The sequence below is a fragment of the Rhineura floridana genome, chromosome 8 (assembly GCF_030035675.1).
Source record: "Rhineura floridana isolate rRhiFlo1 chromosome 8, rRhiFlo1.hap2, whole genome shotgun sequence".
NCBI lineage: Eukaryota > Metazoa > Chordata > Lepidosauria > Squamata > Rhineuridae > Rhineura > Rhineura floridana.
In genome coordinates this window covers 130346936-130369596 of record NC_084487.1, presented here as the reverse complement: position 1 = coordinate 130369596, position 22661 = coordinate 130346936, and the positions used below count along the sequence as shown (strand labels likewise).

The 22661-nt window shown below is 41.5% G+C and overlaps 1 protein-coding gene across 1 annotated transcript in view; it reads left to right on the top strand.

The window, feature by feature from the left end:
• The window catches only part of LOC133363374 (potassium voltage-gated channel subfamily KQT member 1-like), a 566236-nt gene that overhangs the window by 56675 nt on the left and 486900 nt on the right, over nucleotides 1-22661 (top strand). The window contains exons 10-11 of the mRNA XM_061582770.1: nucleotides 5102-5264; nucleotides 12987-13101. Of these exons, the coding sequence (XP_061438754.1) occupies nucleotides 5102-5264; nucleotides 12987-13101 (278 nt within the window). The remainder of the gene's footprint in view (nucleotides 1-5101; nucleotides 5265-12986; nucleotides 13102-22661) is intronic.

Genomic DNA, 22661 nt, shown 5'->3' with positions numbered 1-22661 from the left:
TACCCCTACTTTTGATCAGTTTCTTAGATCCATCAGCCATTATTACATGATCCTCTACGTCACAAAATGTATGAAACATAGATTTATCTTTGATTATACTATTTGTTGCCCCACTGTCAATTGCCCATAAATCTTTACAGTTATTTCCCTGCTCATTGTTACTATATTGCTTATTCTTACTAGCATAGATCACCTATACACATGGTTTTCTTCCTCTTCCTCTTCTTCTTGCTTCACAATTCCTTTGAAGATGTTGCTTGGAACCACAAAAATAACATGCCTTTTGTCCATACAGTCTCTCCTCTGCTGCTTTGTTGTTATGCTTTTCCACGTGTTTAGACTCAGTCTTTTCCTGCTTTGCCATTTCTTGCCTTCTTTGAAATTCTTGTAATAGTTTTCCTTCAATATAATCCATGGTTAGGTTTGCGTCATTCATCGCTTCCATAGAACTCACCAGAGCATCATAACTTGAATCCAGACTTGGTAACACAATATAAACTTTTTGTATTTGGGAATGTTCAACGTCACGTTCCGTCAATTCATCAAATTGTCTATTCATCTCCAATAAGTGCTCTGACATGGTTGTATCTCCAGATAAGCGCATCTGATATAATCTTATGGCAAGATATATTTTAGAACTAGCAGTCTTTTTCACATGAATATTTTTCAAAGTTTCCCAGGTTTCCTTTGCTGTTACTGCGTCACGCACGTGCAGTAATTGAGAATCATCAATAGCAAGAACAATTAACGCTTTTGCCCTCTCATCCAGCCTTCTCCAATCTGCTGGAATTGGCACCACGGCGGGTGGGTCTTCTGCGATTACATTCCAAACTCCTCCTTTCACTAGAAAAGCCTGCATTCTCTGTTTCCAACTGCCATAATTTTTCCCTGTCAGCCTTTCCAAGGGAATCCCGGCCAATAACGTAACAGACATACTTTCACTTTTCACAGTTTACCGCCTTTGTAATTAGAGCTTCTCACCTCCGTCCTTCAGTCAGTTATTCCCACGGCTCTCTCACAGCTTTCAGCTCAGCTTTCGGTTTCACCGTCTCTTCACACGCTTGTCCTCTTTACTCCTCTTTTGGCTTTTCTTTGGACATCCGTCTGCGCATCGAAACCATCCTCTGCTACCACTTGTTGGATGTTGTATCTGGCGCAAGCAGATGCCCAGAATGCAGAACAGAATAGTGACAGGCTAGATGCCAGTTGAAGCAATGAGCCGGACAAGCAATAAGTTTTAAGAGTTACTTTACTGACAATATATCACAGCTCTCTCTGTACAAACTCCTTGACCCCCACACTCACAAGTGTCTGCTGGCCCTCTATATAGATAAGGGCAGCTGCCCGAGCCTAGGTTGCATAGCAACGTGTCCTTGAAGATGGCTCGAGCTCTGCCAACTTTCGCTTCTAAGTCACGTAGCTCACTTGTGGAAATTTAACCTCTGCTTTCTCGGTTTAATAGCCAACAACCCATTATAAGGCTTCTGAAAGGAGGCCAGGTTTGGAATCTGTAACGAGAGGAAAGGCAAGCAACAGATCTACCTTTCTGGTATCCTTTCTGATGTATAGACAGCACTATTAGGTGGGTGACACTTAATGGATCTTAAATATTGTAATGGAGCACAAAAGAACATGTAGTTGGTTCCAAGGCATTAAACATTCTATGTTGTCTTTCTTACCACCATTTAATGGAAGTGTAGTCATTGTGGCAGCATGTCAGTACTTCTGTCTGTCACTAAAGTCACAGTGGGCCCCATTTGGACCAGTAAAAAGAATGAAAAATCAGGGTTTTGCTGAAATCCCTCTTTTTGCTCGTTTTAACTTGGTTTCTGTGACTTGGTATCTTATTGACTTATTTGATCAGTTATACACCATCTTTCAGAAAACCACTTCAGGAGGTTTACAATATAAAATAATACATTCCTGGATAAGACATAATTATCTGGATCAATGCCAATCTGAGTTTAGGCCTGGGTTCAGAACAGAATCAGCCTTGGTCACCCTGATAGAGAGAAGGACATGGGGAGTGTAACCCTGTTGCTTCTACTTGATCTCTCAGCAGCTTTCAGTATCGTCGCCATGGTATCATTCTGGACTGACTCTGCGGTATCAGTGGTACTGTGCTGGGGTGGCTCCATTCCTACCTACAGGATTGTGTAAAGAAAGTAGAATTTTTAGAATGCTCTTCAGCCCCCTGGTGCTTATGCTGTCGGGTGCTACGGGATATCATTTCCTCCCCAATGCTGCTCAATATCTATGTTAAACCATTGGGAATGGTCACGAGAAGTTTTGGAACAAAGTGTCATACATACTCTGATGACACCCAGCTCTATTTCTCCCACTAAATCTGAGTCAGGAGAGCTATGCAAGCCCTGGACTGGCATCTGGGTGCAGTAGTGGACTGGGTCAAGATCAGTAAACTGAGCTTGAATCCTGGAAAAGTGGAGGCCTTGTGGGCCAGTGGTTCCCGTATCAAAGAGATAGGTCAATTGACTGTTCTGGATGGAGTTGCACTCCTTCTAAAGGACCAGGTCTGCAGTTTGGGAGCCTCTGTAACAAGTGACTGGGAAGCACCTAGTGTAACACCAATTTCTAAAAAAGGATCCAGGGATGCAGAGATGGTCAGAACAACAGATTATATAGAGTTAAGAGATGACAATAGGAATGTTTATGATAATTTATTGACTTTATGAAGACTTGGATAGTCAGTTATAACATGTGCAGGAGATATAGATGAATTGCCTGTTGTAGACAGGGTTGCACTTTCCCTGAAGAAGCAAGTCTACAGTCTGGGTGTACTCCTTGAGCCATCTCTGTCACTAGAGGTCCAAGTGATCTCTGTGGCTAAGAGTGCTTTCTACCACTGTTATGCCAGCTGCAACCATTCCTGGACCATGACAGCTAGACCACAGTGGTCCATGCATTGGTAACATCAAGACTTGATCACTGTAACACGCTTTATGTGGAACCACCTAATGTATCTGGTTGGAAGCCACAGCTAGTACAGAATGCAGCAACCAGATTGCTCTCACCTAGTGGCAATATGTTACGCCTCTGCCGAGAGAGCTATACTGGTTGCCAATTTGCTACTAGGCCAGGTTCAAGGTACTTGGTTTAACTCACAAAGCCCTAAACAACTTGGGCCCAAAGTACCTTAAAGATTATCTGATTCTTTATGCTCTACCTTGTTCGCCAAAGTCCTTTTTGTGGTTCCTATGCCCCTGAGATTCAGTCAGGCTTTACTAGGGACAGAGCCTTTAGTGTGGCAGGCCTTGCCCTTTGGAACTCTCTGCCAGCAGAGGTTTGGCAGGAATCATTCCTACTTTCTTTTATATGTCCCCTAAAAACTGTGTTATTCAGATAGAACTTCGTAATGCAAACTTCTTTTTAACAAGCAGTATTCATTGATGTTTTTATGGATATTTATATTGTCTTTGTAATTTTATATTATTATTAATTATTTATTGTATATCCTCCCCTTCCTCCCAAAGGAGCCCAGGGCAGCAAACACATCAACAAAACAATTTGACCCCCCTCTCCCAAAAGACAGAACAGTTACAGTTAAAAACATTCATCCAGAGATCTCTGGGTTGCCAGGAACAGTCTCATTTAGTTATCAAATGCCTGGGTAAACAGGAATGTTTTCAAATTCTGCCTAAAAGTCAACAATGATGGAGACAGATGCACCTCACTGAGGAGGGCATTCCACAGATGGGGAGCCACCATAGAAAAGACCTTGTCATGGGTCAATGCCAACTGGGCAGCCTGCATCCCACCTTGTTGTATTTTTATGGAAGTGCAGTCTATAAATATTTCAATAAATAAATAAAGGCTTATTGTCTAATAATATAATTTAAAAGAAAACAAGATACAAACAAGGATAATAGAAAAATCCAGGTACCAACACTCACAAAGGAGCTGTTCCCTGTTACCGCTGGAAGGTTTTAATTTAAATAATGCAAGGCATTTGAATACAGGAATACCCCTCATTAACGTACGCAATGGATCCAGAGCAAGTACGTAAACCAAAAATGTACTTAAAGTGAAGCTCTACCTTTTTTCACTTGTGCCGCCACTGTGCCACCTCTCCTTCACACGGAGCCTCAAAGCCCCGCGCTAAAGCCTCTGCTGCTGCGCCTCTCAGCTGATCTTGATAGCGCCTCCCAGCTGATTCGCGGTTGTGCGATCGCGCCTCTTTCTACCCCCCACCGAAAGAACAGGCCACAACCCAAGGTTAAGTGTCCCTTCTTGCAAAGCAAAGTACGTAAATGGGAATGGTGCTACTGTAAGTATGTATGTACTCGCGAGTGTCCGTAAAGTGAAGGTCTGTATAGCGGGGTATTCCTGTACAAACTGCCCTGGGAATTTGTGGAAGGGCAGGTTATAAATCAATCAAACAACTGGCTTGTAGATGGTTCCCAAATACATACTTGCTGCTGCATTCATCAAAAATCAAGCAATATGCGTATGTGAGTGAGCCATCACACTTCCTTATTAACTCATCCATTTGTGTGAAGGATGCCTTAAAAAACCCCACTGAACCCAATGGAACTCTGAGTTGACACATGTAGAATTGAACTCTAGACAGCTGGAAAGGTCCATATAGAAATACGGTCTCCTATATTTCCGGCAAGAACCTGGCGCCCACATTTTTAGGATGTCTGGGTGTTACAGTCATTTCTTCAGAGAGCAAAAATACTCATGATAGAATGGAAGACTGACTTTCTGTGAGGGAGCTGAGCTGTGGCTTCATGGCAGGCTCATATGTATAGACAGGAGACACACAACATGCATACAATATATATCAGGTGTGTATTAATATGTTCTGTTGTTGCCCACTTCATAAGAAGTGTGAGATGAAAATACATGCTGATTGTTTTGAATGAACCTTTTAAAAAAACTTAAGTCTGATTTTGTTCATACATTATCTATTTCATAGATTCATAGAATAGTAGAGTTAGAAGGGGCCTATAAGGCTATTGAGTCCAGCGCTCTACCCAATGCAGGAATCCAAGTTCTATATATACCTCTTAATCATAGTTTTTAACCTCTACGTTGACATGTTTGGGGTATGGAAATGGTCTTTTACTCTTTATTACAGAGCAAAAGAAACAAGAGGAAAGGAAAACATGGGCGTGATAATGGTTCCACACCTATAATAAATCCAGGGGAGACAACTTTGCCTGCTCCACAAATTGCTTATGACCATACTGATGAACGAAAAGACAAGAAAGACATGAGCTTCTACCTTGATGAGCCTGGAGGTAACCTACTATCTTACAATGAATCCTTTAAGAATACGTCAGCCATGTGTTCCTCTTTCAATCCTTGATTTAGTTCTCATTGGCCATGATGCTAAACCACAGTTATAAATTAACTGTAGATTAATATAAATAAGCAGCATTCTGATACATGCTGCTCATTAGGGCCTACTTCCCCCATGCTTCTGACTTTGCCATGCTGGATGGACACAAACCAGAAACTGCTTAGCATTATGTGTAGACAAACACACTCTGAGTGCTGCTTCGCACATAACGCTAAGCCAGCCTCTGGTTTGTTTCCTCGTGGCACAGCAAAGGCAGATTTGGCAGAGGAGCAATGCAGGCACTAAGGAATTCTGTGTGGTGTGTCCCTGGGGCAAGTGGGGGAAAAAACAGGAATTGAAAGAAGGTCCAGAGGGGTAATAATTAAGCATATTCCCTTGTTTGCTCTTCTTCTGAACAAATGCAGGGAGATGCTCTTCTGGCTACCAGAAGCTCCCAATATAGGTGGGTAAGGCTCAGATGAGGGTTTCTATAGGATATGAAAAGGATGGGTGGCGACATGCATCTTCACTTAAAATGGGCCTCCTGCAGAGTTTAATATATTCCAGGGATAAGTTCAAGCATTTGTTCTCAGTGTCAGAAGTTAATTCTGGAATATATTAAGTAAAAATTAAAATGCATTTGAATATATTAAGAATGCATTTCCATCACAACTGAGTTCTCTTACCTCAGAAATGATCACTCGCCAACCCCTCCGCCAGCCCCCCCATTCCCTTTGCCACTGCCATCCCAAGCACTCCCACTTGCCTTGCCTATTGCAGCATTGCCGCTGCCCAGGGCAAATTCTGTGGGTACTGTCACTGGTTTCTACACTTCCATGCAGCTGCTCAGTCTTCAGCCACTGCTGCATAGCCCTCTTGCCTGCCAACCCCTCTGCCCACCACCATATGCTCCACAGATACCCACACTCCCCATCCCAACCTGCTTGCCTCAGCCGGTCAGCCATGATTTTTTTCTTAACGCACTGCCACTGTGCCTGGCCCCTGACAGTACATTGTCTAACATCAACACAGTGTGACGGCGTAACATCTTCCATTTTTATTTATAATGTCTGTGTATATTTATGGCAACAATAAACCCAGAAGTTGAACAATGAACTTACAGAGATATATTGCTGATTTCAAAGAGTGGTAGGCCAGCTAACCACAGAAAAGAAAAACATACTGAGTTTGATGCTGCTTTAACCTGGTGCTTGCAGGCAAAAGTAACTCAAAGAGGAGCAAAAAGCAGCTTGCAAATGCATGCATCTGATTGGCTCAGATTCAAATGCATGCCTCTGAGTGGTTGGGGAGACTCTTCATAGTGCTCGCCTTATGCTGAGGAATTGGGAGCTATAACGCAAGGTCTGAACGAGTGATATCAGTGAGATTTCACGGGAAACATATTAACATAACCATCCAAGTGTATGCTCCAACAGCAAACACAGAAGAAGAGGAATTGGAGAGATTTAACATAGAAGTACAGGAAGAAATTGATCACACACCCAAACAAGATGTTCTGATAATCACATGGGACTGGAATGCAAAAGCAAATTTTGCATAAGTGCCACTTTTGAAGGATGGCTGTGTTTTGGTTCTCATATTGTTTTGGAAAGTGCAAGCTTGATCAATTCAGCTTTAAATGCAATCTGAATTAAATTTCTCCCTTATTCCTAGGTGGAATGGATATAAACTCAATAATTAAATAACGATAAGGACAAACATCTATTGCCAGCCAGCCTGTCCCCAATTTTGAAATGGGGTGTGTGTGTGTGGCCAGATTTGAAATTTTGGGAGAAAAAACCCCAACCTAAAAAGCAAAGAAAAAATAATCTGGGACACAGCCAGGATATTCAGGCCTATAAACAGTGGACTTTACATAGAGGTCATCAGCAAGTATAGTATGTGTCTGTCTGCTGGAACAGGCTTGCTTGGGCGCGGTGTGCAGGCAGGGTATGGTCTATGTTACTGTGCTACATGTAAGCTTCACACACTGAGTTCTCATCTGAACCATGCCCTGCACCATCCTACTTTTTGTGATGGCATGTTAAATCTGCTAAAGCATTTTATAGTTTCTTTATCCTCACAACAACCCTGTAAAATAGATCATAATACATGTTCCAGCACGCTGTTGAAGAAAGCCCCCCTTCCTCTCAACATAAGGCTTTACTGCTACAGGATTAGCAAACACACTTAAAAAAAATAATTTATGTCCTTCCAATATCCCCATCTATTAAAAAGATGGTATAAGTAAAAACCATTTGCAGCAATATCTCAGTTAATGAAGTACATGTAGGGATTGAATCCTCTCCTTTTTTACGTTTTGTTTTTAAATGTGGCCCCCTGGTGGTCATTAACAATCCAATTTCTCCTTCCTCTGATATTTTTTCATTTTTCCGATCTCCTTCAATATAATTTGCGGAGAATTATCAGTATTATAATTGCTATTTATTAATGAGTCTTTACTGGTATTGATCTTTATTCTGAACTCTGTAATGATGACCTCTTTACATTCCTTTTCAAGTGCACTACAGAGCAGACAGATAAAGGCAGATAATCAAGTCAGTGTCTTCCCCCCTGCTGCTTACAATCAGCAACTCATTCCCCCCTGCTGTTTTCTGTCAGTTACAATCAACACTTCATTGGCATCAGTGAAAGGGAATACACATTTGAAGAGCTCACATAGAAAGTAGATTGATAAAAGTATCACTCACACTATTAATGATTTCAAAGCAATGTTTAAAAAATCAGAAAAGAATGAATGAATCAGAAACCAGGCGCGGAGAGTTGCTACTTCAAAATTCTCTCTGCAAAGATAGAGAATATCAGAAATAATAATTAATCCAGTGGCAAATCTGATTATTGCAGAAATGGAGCCAATCAGTTTCTGGACATTATATCTTTAACAGAAACTTTGGTACCAGACGTAACAACATGGAAAGAATAGGGGTAGGTTTCTACACTACCAAAAAGAAGATCAGTTCAACATATTTCAGCAAACTTTTTATTCAAAACTAACAATATGCATGTCTGAAATGAAACAACCAGGTCAGGTAAGCCTTGCATACAGACCACTTGAAGGCTTCTTCAAAAATGTTTCCAGGGATGCCTGCCTTGCCTTTTTTCTTTAATCATGTAGCATCTTCCTATAACAATCTAAAGCTTTGAGTAGTTCTCTGCATACACTTGAGCAGACAGGAAAGCCACCCCCACTACCCTTGCTCTCTCTCTCTGTCTCTCTCTCTCTGCCATCCTCCCCTACACTTGAGCAGATGCATATACAGTAAACAGTGCTTGCAGGGCATCCGAAGCACTGTTTACTGCAGAGGTGTCTATGCCACCTGGCAAGGAGCGCTATTCCAGCCATATATGAGGGAGCTGCCTGCAGCGACTGCAATCCAGTAGACAAGCAGTCACATTCTGACTATGTCAGAGTGTACATGCCCCATGCCCCCCATAAAGACTTTGTTAAAAAGAGCTTCTTTCCTGGAGGATTTGTTGATTGAGGTATTACTGTATTTTACAAACAAGACACAGTGTGTCCAGTGGTGCTCACTCAACACAAAAAGGCAGTGAAAGAAAAAGAAGCAAACAGCAAGAAAGTAAAAGAAGCAAACAGCACATTGCTGGGGTCAAGGCCAACTCTAGGGTGATGTCCTATTTAGAGTAGATCCATTAAAGTTAATAAACATGACTAACTTAGGTTTATTGATTTCAATGGGTTTGAGTAGGACTTAGTTGAATAGTCTGGAGCATTGGGCTGAAAACAGAATGAAATTTAACAAGGGATAAGTGCAAAGTTCTACGCCTAGGAAAAAGAAGCTAAATGCAGTTGCAAGATGGGGGATATTTGGCTCAGCAATACTACATGCAAGAAGGATCTTGGAATTGTTGTTGACCACAAGCTGAATATGAGCCAACAGTGTGATGTAGCTGCAAAAAAAAAAGCAAATGCTATTTTAGGCTGCATTAATAGAAGGATAGTTTCCAAATTGTGTGGAGTATTGGTTCCCCTCTATTCAGCACCGGTTAGGCGTCATCTTGAGTATTGTGTCCAGTTCTGGACAGCGAACTTTAAGAAGGATACAGACAAACTGGAACAGTTTCAGAGGAGGGCAATGAGGATGATCAGGGGACTGGAAACAAAGCCCTATGAGGAGAGACTGAAAGAACTGGGCATGTTTAGCCTTGAGAAGAGAAGACTGAGGGGAGAAATGATAGCACTGTTCAAGTACTTGAAAGGTTGCCACACAGAAGAGGGCCAGGATCTCTTCTCAATTGTCCCAGAGTGCAGGACATGGACATTTTCACGAAGAGCACTTATTCAGAAGCACAATCTTGACATTTTGTAGACAAATACATGGGAACAGCCTAATCAAGCAGAGCTGATGGAGAACAGGCACATTTCCCTGGTAATTCAGTCCTCCCCTGAGGGATTTGTTGAGACTTGCTGGATAAGAGGAGAACAACAAGAGGATTACTTTCAGGCATGCTTAACTGTTAACTATCTTTAATTATTTGTAGGGAGGATTAGCTCACGAGGTGGAAAGAAAGAGCAAGGGAGAGACCTATTTGCAGTGTCTGAATGACTCATTTGCAATATTAAGCCCTGTCTGGAAGCACCTGCAATCTGTACAAAAGTCATGAGAGTGGCTATTTCTTACAGGACCTTTTTTTTAGGTGCTCAGGAAAGAGGCTTGGAGAAGGTGGAAAGGGGTACAGAAACTAGTAATTAACTATGGCTGCTTTGCTAGACTCTTAGCCTATGATGTTATGTGTGCTTACTTTGCAGTAAGTTTCATTGAAAGTATGACTAACTTCTGAGTAAACATGTATAGGATTGCACTTTAAAAGTGGTAGTATTTATTTATTAAGCACCTAAAAATAGTTGGAGGAAATTGAGTTTTAGATCCTTTGGAATCCCATTGTGAATTGTTGGCAAGGCACATTGAAGGTAAAGTTGCTCGTCTCTATAGCAATCTTGACACTCCATCCACATTTATTGTTGTTTCCAGTGAGGTGTCCAGTACAATGTCCGCTTCATCTTCTTGGGATCAGCTTCAGATTATGTGGTCTGGTGATGTGGACAATGTGCTTGTGGTGACGCAGCCAGCAATGTGTATTTTTGACCCTTGCTCTTCATGACTTATTGAACCTTGATTGAGGGGGTATGACCAAGTGGATACAGGGTGTGGTCAACAAGTCTTTGCAGGAGGGTCCCAGACACCCTGCAAGAGGTGGTGATCCAGCTGCTCCTGAAAAAGCCCACCCTGGACCCATTGGTTTGTGATAGCTACTTTCCAATTGCAAATAACCCCCCTCCCATTTTAGGGAAGGTGATTGAGAGGGTTGTGGTACGGTATTTGCAAGTACTCTTGGATGAAACGGATTATCTTGACTCATTCCAATCTGGGATCAGGCCTGGTTATCAGGCTGAATGAGCCTTGGCCACTATAATGGATGACCCTTACCAGGAGAAGGACAGGAGGGTGCGACCCTGTTATTCTTACTTGATCTCTCAGTAGCGGTTGATACCATTGACCATGGTATCCTTCTGAGCTGACTTGGTGAGATGGGTGTTGGAGGTGCTGTTTTACAGTAGTCCCGATCCTATTGCCAGTGTTGGTTTCAGAGAATAGCATTGGGTGATTGTCTCTTGGCCCCCAGCGCTTGAGCTGTTGGTTGCTGCAGGGTACCATCTTGTCCCTAATGCTGTTTAACTATATGAGGCCATTGGAAGTGGTCATTAGGAGATTTGGGGCGAGGCGTCAGCAGTATGCTGCCGATACCCAGCTCTATTAGTTGGTAACACCTGAATCGGGAGAGGTCATGCAAGCCCTGGACTCGTGCATGGACTCAGTGGTGGGCTGGATGAGTTCCAATAAACTGACTCTGAATCCTAGCAAGGTGGAGGCACTCTGGGTAGGTGGTTCCAGAGTCCGGACAATGGGTCCATTGCCTGCTTTATTTATTTATTATTTGATTTATATCCAGCCCTTCCTCCCAGCAGGAGCCCAGGAACATGTTTTGAATGGGGTCGTACTGTCTCTGAAAGAACAGGTTCATAATCTGTGGGTGCTCCTGGATCCATTTTTGTCGCTAGAGGCCCAGGTGACCTCTGGCTAGGACTGCCTTTTACTTTTATCCTGACCACTGTTGTCCATGCACTGGTAACCTCCATGCTGGATTACTGAAATATGCTCTATGTGGGGCTGCCCTTGAGGTTGGGCCAGAAGCTGCAGCTGATGCAAAATGCAGCAGTGTGACTGCTCACTGGGACAGGACATTGCCACCATGTTACCTGCTGCTGAAAGAATTGCACTGGCTGCCCATTAGCTACCAGGCTAAATTCTAGGTGCTGGTTTTGGTGTATACAGCCCTATACAGCTTGGGACCAGGATAGATGAAAGATTATCTTATCCTTTATATACAAGTTGATCTCTGCACTCTGTTGGTGCAGATACCATCTCATGAGGAGGTCTGTTCCACACAATATAGGAATGGGGCTTTAGTGTTGTGGCACCGACACTTTGGAACTCCTCCTCTTAAATATTAAACAGGGACTGTCTCTATTGGCTTTTGGCACCTACTGAAGACCTTTCTCTTTCAACAACCTGTATAAATAGAGATGTTTTTAAAGATTTTTAAAGATGTGGACTCATCCCAGTCCACATCTGTGCTGGAATTGTTTTATGCTGTTTTTAAAGATTTAAAAAAATATATTTTATAAAAATACTGTGTTTTAAAGATGTTTTATTTTTAAGATGTTTTGTAGATGTTTTTAATATTTTGTCATTTGTTTGCCGCCTACTGTTAGCAATCCATGTAAGATGTGATCCTAAACATGTTTTCTTAGAAGTGAGAAGCACTAAAATTGTGATAGGACTGGACTTTGCAGCTCGCAGTTACCCAGTAATCTACTTGTTATATTTGTGCACTAGTTACTTTAAGGCAGAAAATATAATAAATCACACACAAAATGTTTATTGATCCAGAGACCATTACACAGCAAATCTTGATTTCCTACATATGCGACAGAGTCCAATTAAGATTTTTGACACTTTCAAAGTCCTGAAATAGTATTTAATCTGAGACATACTTGTGGCTTTTAGGATGGTTAAACCTGATTTTCTAATGGAAAACACGGCTTGAAAAGGATGCGCTGAAAACTGCATGGCTTGTCTTTATGTGTTTAGCTCTTTGCAAAATGCAATTTTGTGCAGATACAAAGCTTGTCATAAGGATGGGCACATCACTAATATTTACATAAATATTTCACTTGTCATTATTTCCTTTGTCTTTCTGTACACTATGTCCATACTACCTTTAAAAAAGAATATTGCGTGCACCGATTTCATGCTCATGCAGGTCTTCCTACTTCCAATGGACCTGCTGTCCTTGTTCCTTGGCTAATAGGGTCAGCCTTCCCTTCTCCTCTGCATTGAAATGAATAGGAAGTCTTTGCAGATAAAAAAAGAAACCCCATGGGCATATGAGCACTTCTACCTATAAACAGTTGCTTTGAGGAAGGAGAGAAATAACAGGATGATGTATTTGGACAAATTGGTTGAGGGGCATTAGGATTAAATGGTAACAACTACAGCATAAATTGAATGCCTTTGGGCGATGTGAATCTTTATGTTCTATATCTCTAATGTGTTGCATCTTTACATACTTTGTTTAGTAAAAAAACGTTTGGAAGGGAACAGCGGTGAAATGTCAAGGGCCAACAGTTTCACAGAAGACATTGACCTCATTTCTGAAGAGGCACCTCTGCCTGCTGTGTCTGATGTGTCACAGTAAGTGCAATAATTATTATTGCTTCTTAGTACACTGGCATTTCCAGATGCTGAACAGTCACCTGAGTGTACAGCTGGATGCCAGTCAATTTGGAAATATATTGTTTTTGGCCAGTGAATTGGTGCTGTGTTTTTGGCTCTAGTTAATTGTGTGAATAGAATTAATGTGTCATCCTTTGTTATATAAATAGCAGCTCTGGGGAAGCCTGAGCTGTTTCAGGACCATGAAGGGTAGAGAGGGAACATTGAACCTTTCCTCTCTTTGCCAGGGTCCCAACAAAAAAACCTGCCTCTCCAATGCGCCATCTGCATTTCAAGCCCTTCTGGCATCACTGAAGGTTTCCCTTGAAATGCAAATAGCTGCATAATAAAGAAATGCACATTAACTGGGCTGAGCACCGGCCATCTGATTTGGAGCCCTGACCTGACCCAATGCCCTCTGGGACTGATATGACCCAGGTTCCGAATCAACTTGAGATTCACAATTTTGGAGAACTTTGGAAAAACAAGCAGTGGCTTCATTACTGTCAGGAGAAAGGACTTATATAAGCTAACAAAAAAAAACCCTTGAGACAATGGAATAAGCGATATATTGGAACACCTCAATTAGTGCATATGTAGTGTCTTTTCAGTTTGAGGTTTGTGATAGAACTTAACAATTTACTAATTAAATCAGGTGCTTTCCATAGGATAGATGTTCACTTCCATAGGATAGATGGTAACCAATATTTTTATTTATTTATTTATTTTTAATGATAGTTAAATTTATATCCTGCCCTTCTTCCCAAACCCTTGAATAAGGTCTGTTTATTAGCGTCTCGTGGGTAAGGTATTGTTTTCGTCTGTATGGCCTATTTAGTTTTGTTTTTATACAATGTGCCAAACAAGTTGAGTGTGTATTATAATGTAAAAATAAGACTAGTAATATTTAAAGTTCAGGGACGTACACACTTCAGATATCGCCTTTTACCTGATGTAGCCCTTTGCCTATTAAGACTTATTTCGGGGCCCTGTTTTGTGTACCATCACTATAATCAGCAAGGCTTCAGGGAGAAGTGGGGCCTCTTGGCAATGGCGCTCAGGCAATGGAATCCTCTTCTAGAGGAAGATTAATAAAGCAGAGTCTTATGGGGTTTAGAAGAGATTTATTTATTTATTTATTTATTTATTATTTGATTTATATCCCACCCTTCCTCCCAGCAGGAGCTATCTTGCTCCTATCAACAACCTATCTTTCCCCCACCCTTCTTGTTTTTTAGCATTCACTAGCTGATCACGAGGGGAGGTTATTGGTGGCATTCACTGCTGCTACTCTTGTTTTCTGAAGTTTCATTGATTCATTTGTTTCTGTAATGTGTTTCATGATAACTATACTGTATGGAAGCGGTGAACATGCTGACTGTAGGCTGGTGTAGTTGGTGGGTGGGTCCTGGGGCCTGTTTGAAACCATTGGATCCTAGGCCACCTCTGATCCACCCCAAACCTGCCTTGGAACTAGGGATGGGCAAGAAATTTGGTTCAGTTCACAACTGAAGCTGAATCTGTCAAATCTGCACTTTCCGAAACAATATGAGAACTGAAACACAGCCATCATTTGAAATTCACATTTATTTGAATTTTGTAATGCAGTTTGCCAACAAAACAATGCTTACCAAAAAAAAAGCATATGTCAGGGGAAAGTGTGCATAAAAATGAATATATCAGTGAAAATAGCATACAAAAAAGCATTATATGATGCAAATTGCTTGCAAAAATGTGTACGTTGATCATCAAGACTGCCTACAAAAGAGTGTTTATTAGGAGAAATTCACACTAAAATGCTAAAGAATTTTCATTGAGGATTTTTTTAAAAAAAATCACAAATTGCTGCAGAAATGTGGAGAACTGAATTTAAGATTGGAAAAATGGGAAACTGAGAGAACCAAAATAGATTTTCAATCCCTTCCTGGAACACCCTGTTTTGATGCCTGTTGCCAGCAGAAACACAGCCAGCGATAGATTTACATGCACAGAGCTATTTGTGGACATACTAGGAACACCAGCGTGGAGGTCCGCTCTCTAGTAGTGGAGGGTCACTTCTACCCCACCCTAATTTCCTCTAGCCAGTAAATTTGCAAATGCAAATTTAGAATATCAATTGTGTTTAGAGTATCAAGGGATGATGAATATGGAAACAAAGCTGAGCCTTTAAATTTGATATCTATTAAAGTTCATCTTGTTCAGCAAAACATAGCTTCAGCAATATTAATGTTTTTGATTAAAAGAATTAAGTGTATGTAGCTTTCTTAAAATGGAAAGTGTGCGTTAAAACATTTTTCATGGCTTTTAATATTCATTGTCAACATTTTGTTGTGGTGCATTAATGCTCTTCAGGAAAATTGATCTAGAAATTACAAAATAGAGGCACTTGGTGTGTTCTGAAGTCAGATGTCCTGCCAGACGTTTGAACCTCAAAATAGAAATTTCAGAGAGTAAATAAAGATTATGAATAAATGGTTTTATAAGGCATGGTAAATGACCATAATGGCAGAACTTACTGAAATCATATACTTATGTGATGATGGAAGACAAAGACAAGAATACGTTTGAGAAGCTTTGGCCTCTTCACAATATTCAGAAATTCAATGCAGACATTTTCTTATAAGCCCTTTTCACTGCAATAACAATAACAACAACAAGAAGAAGAGTGGATTATTGCTACATTGATAATACATATGTATTAATTTATTCAAAGTATTTATAAGCCACTTCTTAATGCCAAGACCTCACAAAGCAACAGCCACAATACTCCAAACGTATTAGGCTCCTGCAAGTTTGGAAGTTTGATTTCAAGTTTTATGAAGAACTCAAGCATAATTGCCATTTCGTGAGCCTGTCCCAAATGCACCTGTTTAGTACACTAACATGGGGGGGGGAGCTCTTTGTTACTGTGTTTTGTTACTGTGTTCCATGATATCTTTAAGGATGCAAGCAATAAATCTGTAATGTTTTTAATTCCCTGTACTGAAATGTAAGTTGTTTGTGGGATTTTAGAAATGACTGGAAAATGAATTCTCATTCTCTGACATCACTTCAGTGACTATGCCTATAGCCTGCGTTTCTTACCTTCCAACAGCAGCAGTGTTGTCAGAAAATACAGCAATAAGAGCAGGAGTGAACAACATTTTTCCATCAAGAGATGAATTCCCTTAGAGATAATCTGTCAGCAGTGGGCAGGGCCAGAACTCCCAGTGGGTCCCTCATACTTTCTCTTCCAGCCCTATTCCCTGTTGGGTAACATTTTCTCAGTTGGTTAGCTCTTCCCTTTACTGCAATCCCAATGATCATTGGCCTCATGCTGCTATTAAGCTTTTCCTCAAGCTTATGATAGTTGATATGGGGGACAATTTTAATAAGATTGTGGGAGGGAGAGGGAAGGTTTTAAATTCCCCTCTTCCTGCAATCCATTCTGTGGTGCTCAGCTGACCAGGAAACAGCTGAAAGTGAGGTAAAAGAGGTTGGACTGAAGAAAAATGTTAATCTGGAGCTCCATCTTTCCCTCTGCTGAGTGGAAGGCCCATGTAAGATTAGACAGTGGGCCAGAAACAGCTCAGGGAACACAAATTGCACACTTCTGAACTAGAGATGGAAAACAAAGGCATGTCTCTTGAAGGTTATACATAATGACCAGCGAATGTACAAAATTCAGTCAATATATGCACATTCTCCAAGGCCTGTTGGAGATTATGCATAATGGCTGGAGAATGTGCAGAATTCAGTTGATATATGCACATTCTCCAAGGCCTGTTGGGGGTTATAGATAATGACCAAAGAATGTGCAAAATTCAGTTGATATATGAACATTCCCCAAGGCCTGTTGGGGATTGTGTACACTGACCAGAAAATGTGCATACTTCCCTCTTCATGGATGGATTATGTGCACATTCTACATGGGGCCTTTATGCACATTATCTGCTCAACTTACATTCCCCTTAACATATGCGTATGCACACACCTCCATCTTCCTGGAAGAGGCAAATAAATGGCATTTTCTCAGTTCAAGGACACATTCCAGCCAAGTAAAAGCACTCAAGGAGGGTGCAGAGTAGGGCCAGTAAGAGGTGTGGCCTGGTGAGGGGTTGTGGGCTAGGTAGGATCCCGTCGGCCAGATAGAGGGGCCTGGAGGTTTATATTTGGCCCCAGGCCTGAGATTCTCCAACCCTGCTGTAACCCCTATGAGGTTTGTCTAGCTGACTGAGTACTTTGATGGAGAAAATGCAAGGATTAATTTGAGCTAGGAGTTAGCCCCCAGGACAATTTTCAAATGTCAGGGTTCAGAAGTAAAACCATTTTTTCAAGCATGTGCAGAATGACTTCTTCCCCACCCTACTCCATCAATTTGTTTAGGATTAGGATGTGTAGTTTGCAGGTCAAAGCATACCATGGTGACTTGTATGTGGTCTCAGGCTTGCAGTGTGGATACTGTAGATCAAGGAAGGGAACTGCTGGAAAGGGAGAGAATAACACAGGTAATTAGTTATCTGAACCAGTGGGAGGGTGCTAGGCAGAAAGAGTAATGTTTATGTTCCTCTCACTGCCTGTTTTATAACTTGGTTGTTTGTTTGAGACTCTTTTCCTCCTCCTTCTCAGCCCACATTCCCTCCTGTGTTCTCCGTTCATGTTGTAAGGATGTGCCATCCTAAGCTTTCACTCAGAGAGATGGCTATGAATTCTAGAAGTAAAGAAATCTTAACTTTTCTTTCTCACCTTTACCAGTGGTCTTGACAGTCTGATATGTTTGCAGCTGCTGTGTAACTCTGAACCAATCTTGGCCTGCCAGGGGTCCAGTTTAGCCCGTGAGGCTCTCTTCCCCAAACCATGTAGATAGCATTTGAAAGACGTGTGGATTATTGTATGTGTGTGTTTCATTGGCAGGCTGAAACACTTGCAGAAAACTCACATTAGGATGCAAGTTTATTCAGCCATTCTCATTGATTTAATAAAATATACAGTTTTATTTAACCATACTTGTGGTGAAACAGAATTGAAATGAAAATCAGTAGAATCATAGTGTAGTATACCATATTTTTATTAGATATGTAGCTATGGAAAAAGGTTAAATGGGTTTCTTGGATGTATTATGTAAGGTTTTTTTATAGAATGAATAGGTTTTCTTGGTTTCTCTTAAAAATCTGTGAATCAGGTAGATTATTTTAAACACTTGCATTGATACTTTTCATTACTGGCATCTTCATCATTCACAATGGTGGTAAGAAAAATAAGTACGAATACCACACCCGTTGTGGCAGAGAAGACCCTGTATTAGGTATGCACCACACATCTATGACTTTAATGGGAAAAGGGCAGGCCAGTGCTGACTGGGGCATATGAGAAGCACTAGTGGATTGGCAGGTGCTTTGAATGGGGAACTAGATGAATACTAGCCAAATGGTCAGGATTTTGAACGGGGGTACTAGCATGCATAATTAAGTCACTTCTGCCTCCCTAATCAGGAAGAATGTTCTATTTTAAAAACAATACGCACACAATGAAGAGGATCTGCAGATGCCACTTCTATATGAGAAGAAAAAAACAGCTGCCTTTAAATTGGGAACAAAGCACACTCAGGCTAAGATTCAAAACCAAAATCAGAATTTTCCTGTGTCTCAAAAACTGTGTATCCACTTCAGTGGATAAATGTCCTGAACCATTTTATGCAGAAGTATTCACAGGTGGGGATGTGTGAAACTTACTATATTTTTGTATGTCTGTTGGTAAAACCATTGCAGATTTTGCTAGATGACAACTTTTGGACATTAGAGGGCACTCTATCATAATAAAATGGTGAAAAGCACTTCACCTTTCAGCAAATGTGCTTTTAATATTAACTGATAAAGCACCTGTAGTGAACATACATTTTGAGACATACATTGAATGAAGTAACTAATTAAATACAGGGTAGCTGCATTTGGGTGGTGCATCATGCTCTGTAGTAGCACAGACACATGTTTATATATAGCAGATGTGGGGAGAGTTTGGCTTTCCAGATGTTGCTGAACTACAGCTCAAATCATCCCTGGCCATTGGCCATGCTTGCTGGGGCTGATGGGAATTGTAGTTCAGCAAGGGCTGGAGGGCCCAAGGTTCCCTAGCCCCGATATATATGTCATGTAACATACTGCTTACCAATGTTTTAACAGAACTAAGCATCCAGTGTTCTTTAATGAAACTAGTGATAATCATAAAGCAAACTGTAGTTTTGGGTGTAAATTGGGTTAGCCAGGTTTTGCCCAGTGGTCATTTTGGCCATTAATTGGCCCAGATTCCCTCTTTATTTAAAATAAAGGAGGGCAGGTAAGCATGTTTCTGGCTCTGGCATAAAATATGATGTAAAATGTACAGGCAATGTTCTACTCATTTGTTTACTGAGATACAAGCTTTCTCTGACCATTCTCTGAGGAAGACTGACATGTAAGTGAAGCAATGATATCCTGTATATACTTAGTATGATAGAAAAGACTAAAGAGACAATTTAGCTTTCTGGAGATAGGACTATCTTTAAAGCTATCATTTTCTCTCTCTGAAGTGGAAGTGAGAGTTGTCCATAGAGAGGAATGGACAAATCTCAGAATTGTGGCATACCTGGGTTAGGGCAGTGATTATACAGCCACAAGAGTGGCTGTATACTATAGCCAGTGTGGATTTTTCACATTCCACAATGTTAAATTGAAAATACCCCCATGCCATTCTGATGCTTCCCATAAGCTCATTTGAAAATAAAACCTTACAAAACTTATAGTCCTGAACTCAGAAATGCTTGCTTAACAACCCTGTCAATTTTCATGGCGATAAACAAAACAGTCAGAAAGAATCGAGAGTTCAAAGTCTAAAGAGAGAGAGAAAAGAACCCGGAGCCTGTTTGGACTTTTTTCTCTGAGAGTTCTCATAATCTGTTGAAATTCATTAAAAATCAGCCATGGTCACAGAGTACCTGTAATACTGTTACTGACGTTGCCCCATATGCTGACCTTCATCTTCTGCAGTTTAAAAGTTAAAAAAAATGCCTGGCAGATTTTTAATTAATTTAATAAATTTTGGCTTGAACTCAATGATAATGTCGGGCATGCTCAGTAAGAACCAACTATCAGTGTTCTAAAAGCCAGACTCTCAGCCGCTTGGCTTGGCTAATCGGGGCCACACCCACACCAGACTTTGATTTCACGTGAGACAGTCATGGCTTCCCTTAGAGAATCCTGGGAAGTGTAGTTTGTGAAGGGTGTTGAGAGGAGACTCCTATTCCACTGACAGAGCTCCAGTGGCCAGACTGGTTTAACAGTCAGCTGCTCTGATTGAAGGTCTGTGAGGGGAACAGGGCGTCTCCTAGCAACTCTCAGCACCCTTCACTAACTACACTTCCCAGGATTCTTTGAGAGAAGCCATGACTGTCCAAAGTGAATTAAGGGCCCGGTGTGGATATGGCCAGGGACAGCTTTGGTTTAAATTTGGGTGGGAGGCTACATGTGCCTGCTGTAGAATAAAAAGGTGGGGGAAACCCTGAAAAGCAATGATACTGTTCACAGTGTTGGAAAGGAAAGCAGCTTCCCCTTTGCCTAGTGCCAACCCACCCAATTTTCTACCCTCCTCCTCCCCTCCCTGCCCCTCCCCCAGATCAGTGTTGGACTAGGACCTGGGAGACCAGGGTTCAAATCCCCACACAGCCGTGAAGCTCACTGGGTGACCTTGGGTCAGTCAGTGCCTCTCAGCCTCAGAGGAAGGCAGTGGTAAAACCACCTCGGAATACCATTTCCCATGAAAACCCTATTTATAGGGTCACCATAAGTCAGGATCGACTTGAAGGCAGTCCATTTCCATGTTCAAATATGATTGCACAGAAGTAAATCCTATTGAACTCAAAAAGTATGCAACTGATCAAACCCACCCTCCCTTCTCCTCCTTCCTATCTCCTCCCTCTTGCCCCTTCCTTCCCCTCCAATCCCCTCCCCCTCCAATCCCCTCCCCCTCCCCATGGTCACTTTTACCTATCTTAAGCATGTTTGCACGGGGGTAAATACCATTGAACTCAATAAGCATGCAGATTATCAAAGATGCCCTGCCCCTTCCTTTGCCCCTCCCCCTCCAATCCCCTCCTTCCCCGTCCCACTCCCATCTCCCCTCCCTTTTTCCTTCCCTCTCTCCCCTCCCCCTGCTCCTCCCCCTTGGTCAGTTTTACCTATCCTAACCATGATTACATACGAGTAAATCCCACTGAACTCAATAAACATGTAAATGATCAAATCTGCCCTTTTCCTCCCCCCCTCCCCTCCCCTCCCTCCTCCCCCCTCTCCATCCCCTGTGGTCAGTTTGTTTATTTATTTATTTATTGCATTTGTACACCGCCCCATAGCCGAAGCTCTCTGGGCAGTTTACAACAATTAAAAACATTAAAAACAAATATACACATTTAAAAACACATTTTTAAAAAGCAATTTTAAAACACATGCTAAAATGCCTGAGAGAAGAGGAAAGTCTTGACCTGGCACCGAAAAGATAAGAATGATGGCGCTAGGCGCACCTTCTCAGAAAAATCATTCCATAAGCATATTCTAAGCATGATTGCAGGGGAGTAAATCCCACTGAACTCAATAAGCATGCAAATGATCTATCCATTCTCAGCAAGCTTGCACAGGATCCCATTTCTTACCTCCCGGATTAAAAAGCAGGGAAATTCACTAATAGGCAAAAAACCTTGTGGTTAAAAACGTACCTATAGCCCACAGATATTTCTATCAAAAACTTTAAAAAGCAGGGAAATTGGGCAGCTATAGTGAATGCAAAGTAAATCAGACATATTGAAAGTGACTATCTGAACTATGTCAACTGTCTTAATAATGTTGCTTTTTCCCTGCTAAAACAAGATCAGCACAGCATATGTCTTGTTTTTGTTATTTGGGCGGATTGCAAGTGTTGCCATCACTCACCATATGCTCAGAGTCACATGTTGCCAAATTCTTCCAAGCTACACAGGAAGTGGATTGGACTGTGAAAGACCAACCCAAATTGTGTTTGCTTTTTTATAAATTTGTAGGGCAGTCCAATATTTCAGAGAGGAGGTCAGGTCTCCTGCTCCCCTGGTGCATTCACTATAGCTGCCCAATTTCCCTGCTTTTTAAAGTTTGATAGAAATATCTGTGGGCTATAGGTACATTCTTAAACCATAAGGTTTTTTCCCTATTAGTAAATATATTTTCATTTCTCCTTCACCCCAACAAGAGCTATAAGTAAAGAAAAGAGCTCGTGCTCTTGGGCAGAGCAATACAAACCCCCTTTGTTCCAGATTGGTTTTATTCTTTTATTGGGTGGATATGTCCCTCTGCCCAGCCCTTCTGACATCTAGGTGGGTAGAAGTGCTTGTGGTGGTTTCCTTTGCCAGCACAAAACCCTTAAATGGGAAGTTCCAAAGTTGGGGAGGGAGTGGTCCTGGATCAGTAGCATCCTAACTGAGCCCTACTGCCATCACCTGGTGGCAAAAGGCCTAATCTGGGACCAATAGGCTGGCAAGATGATTTGCCTGTCCCCTACCT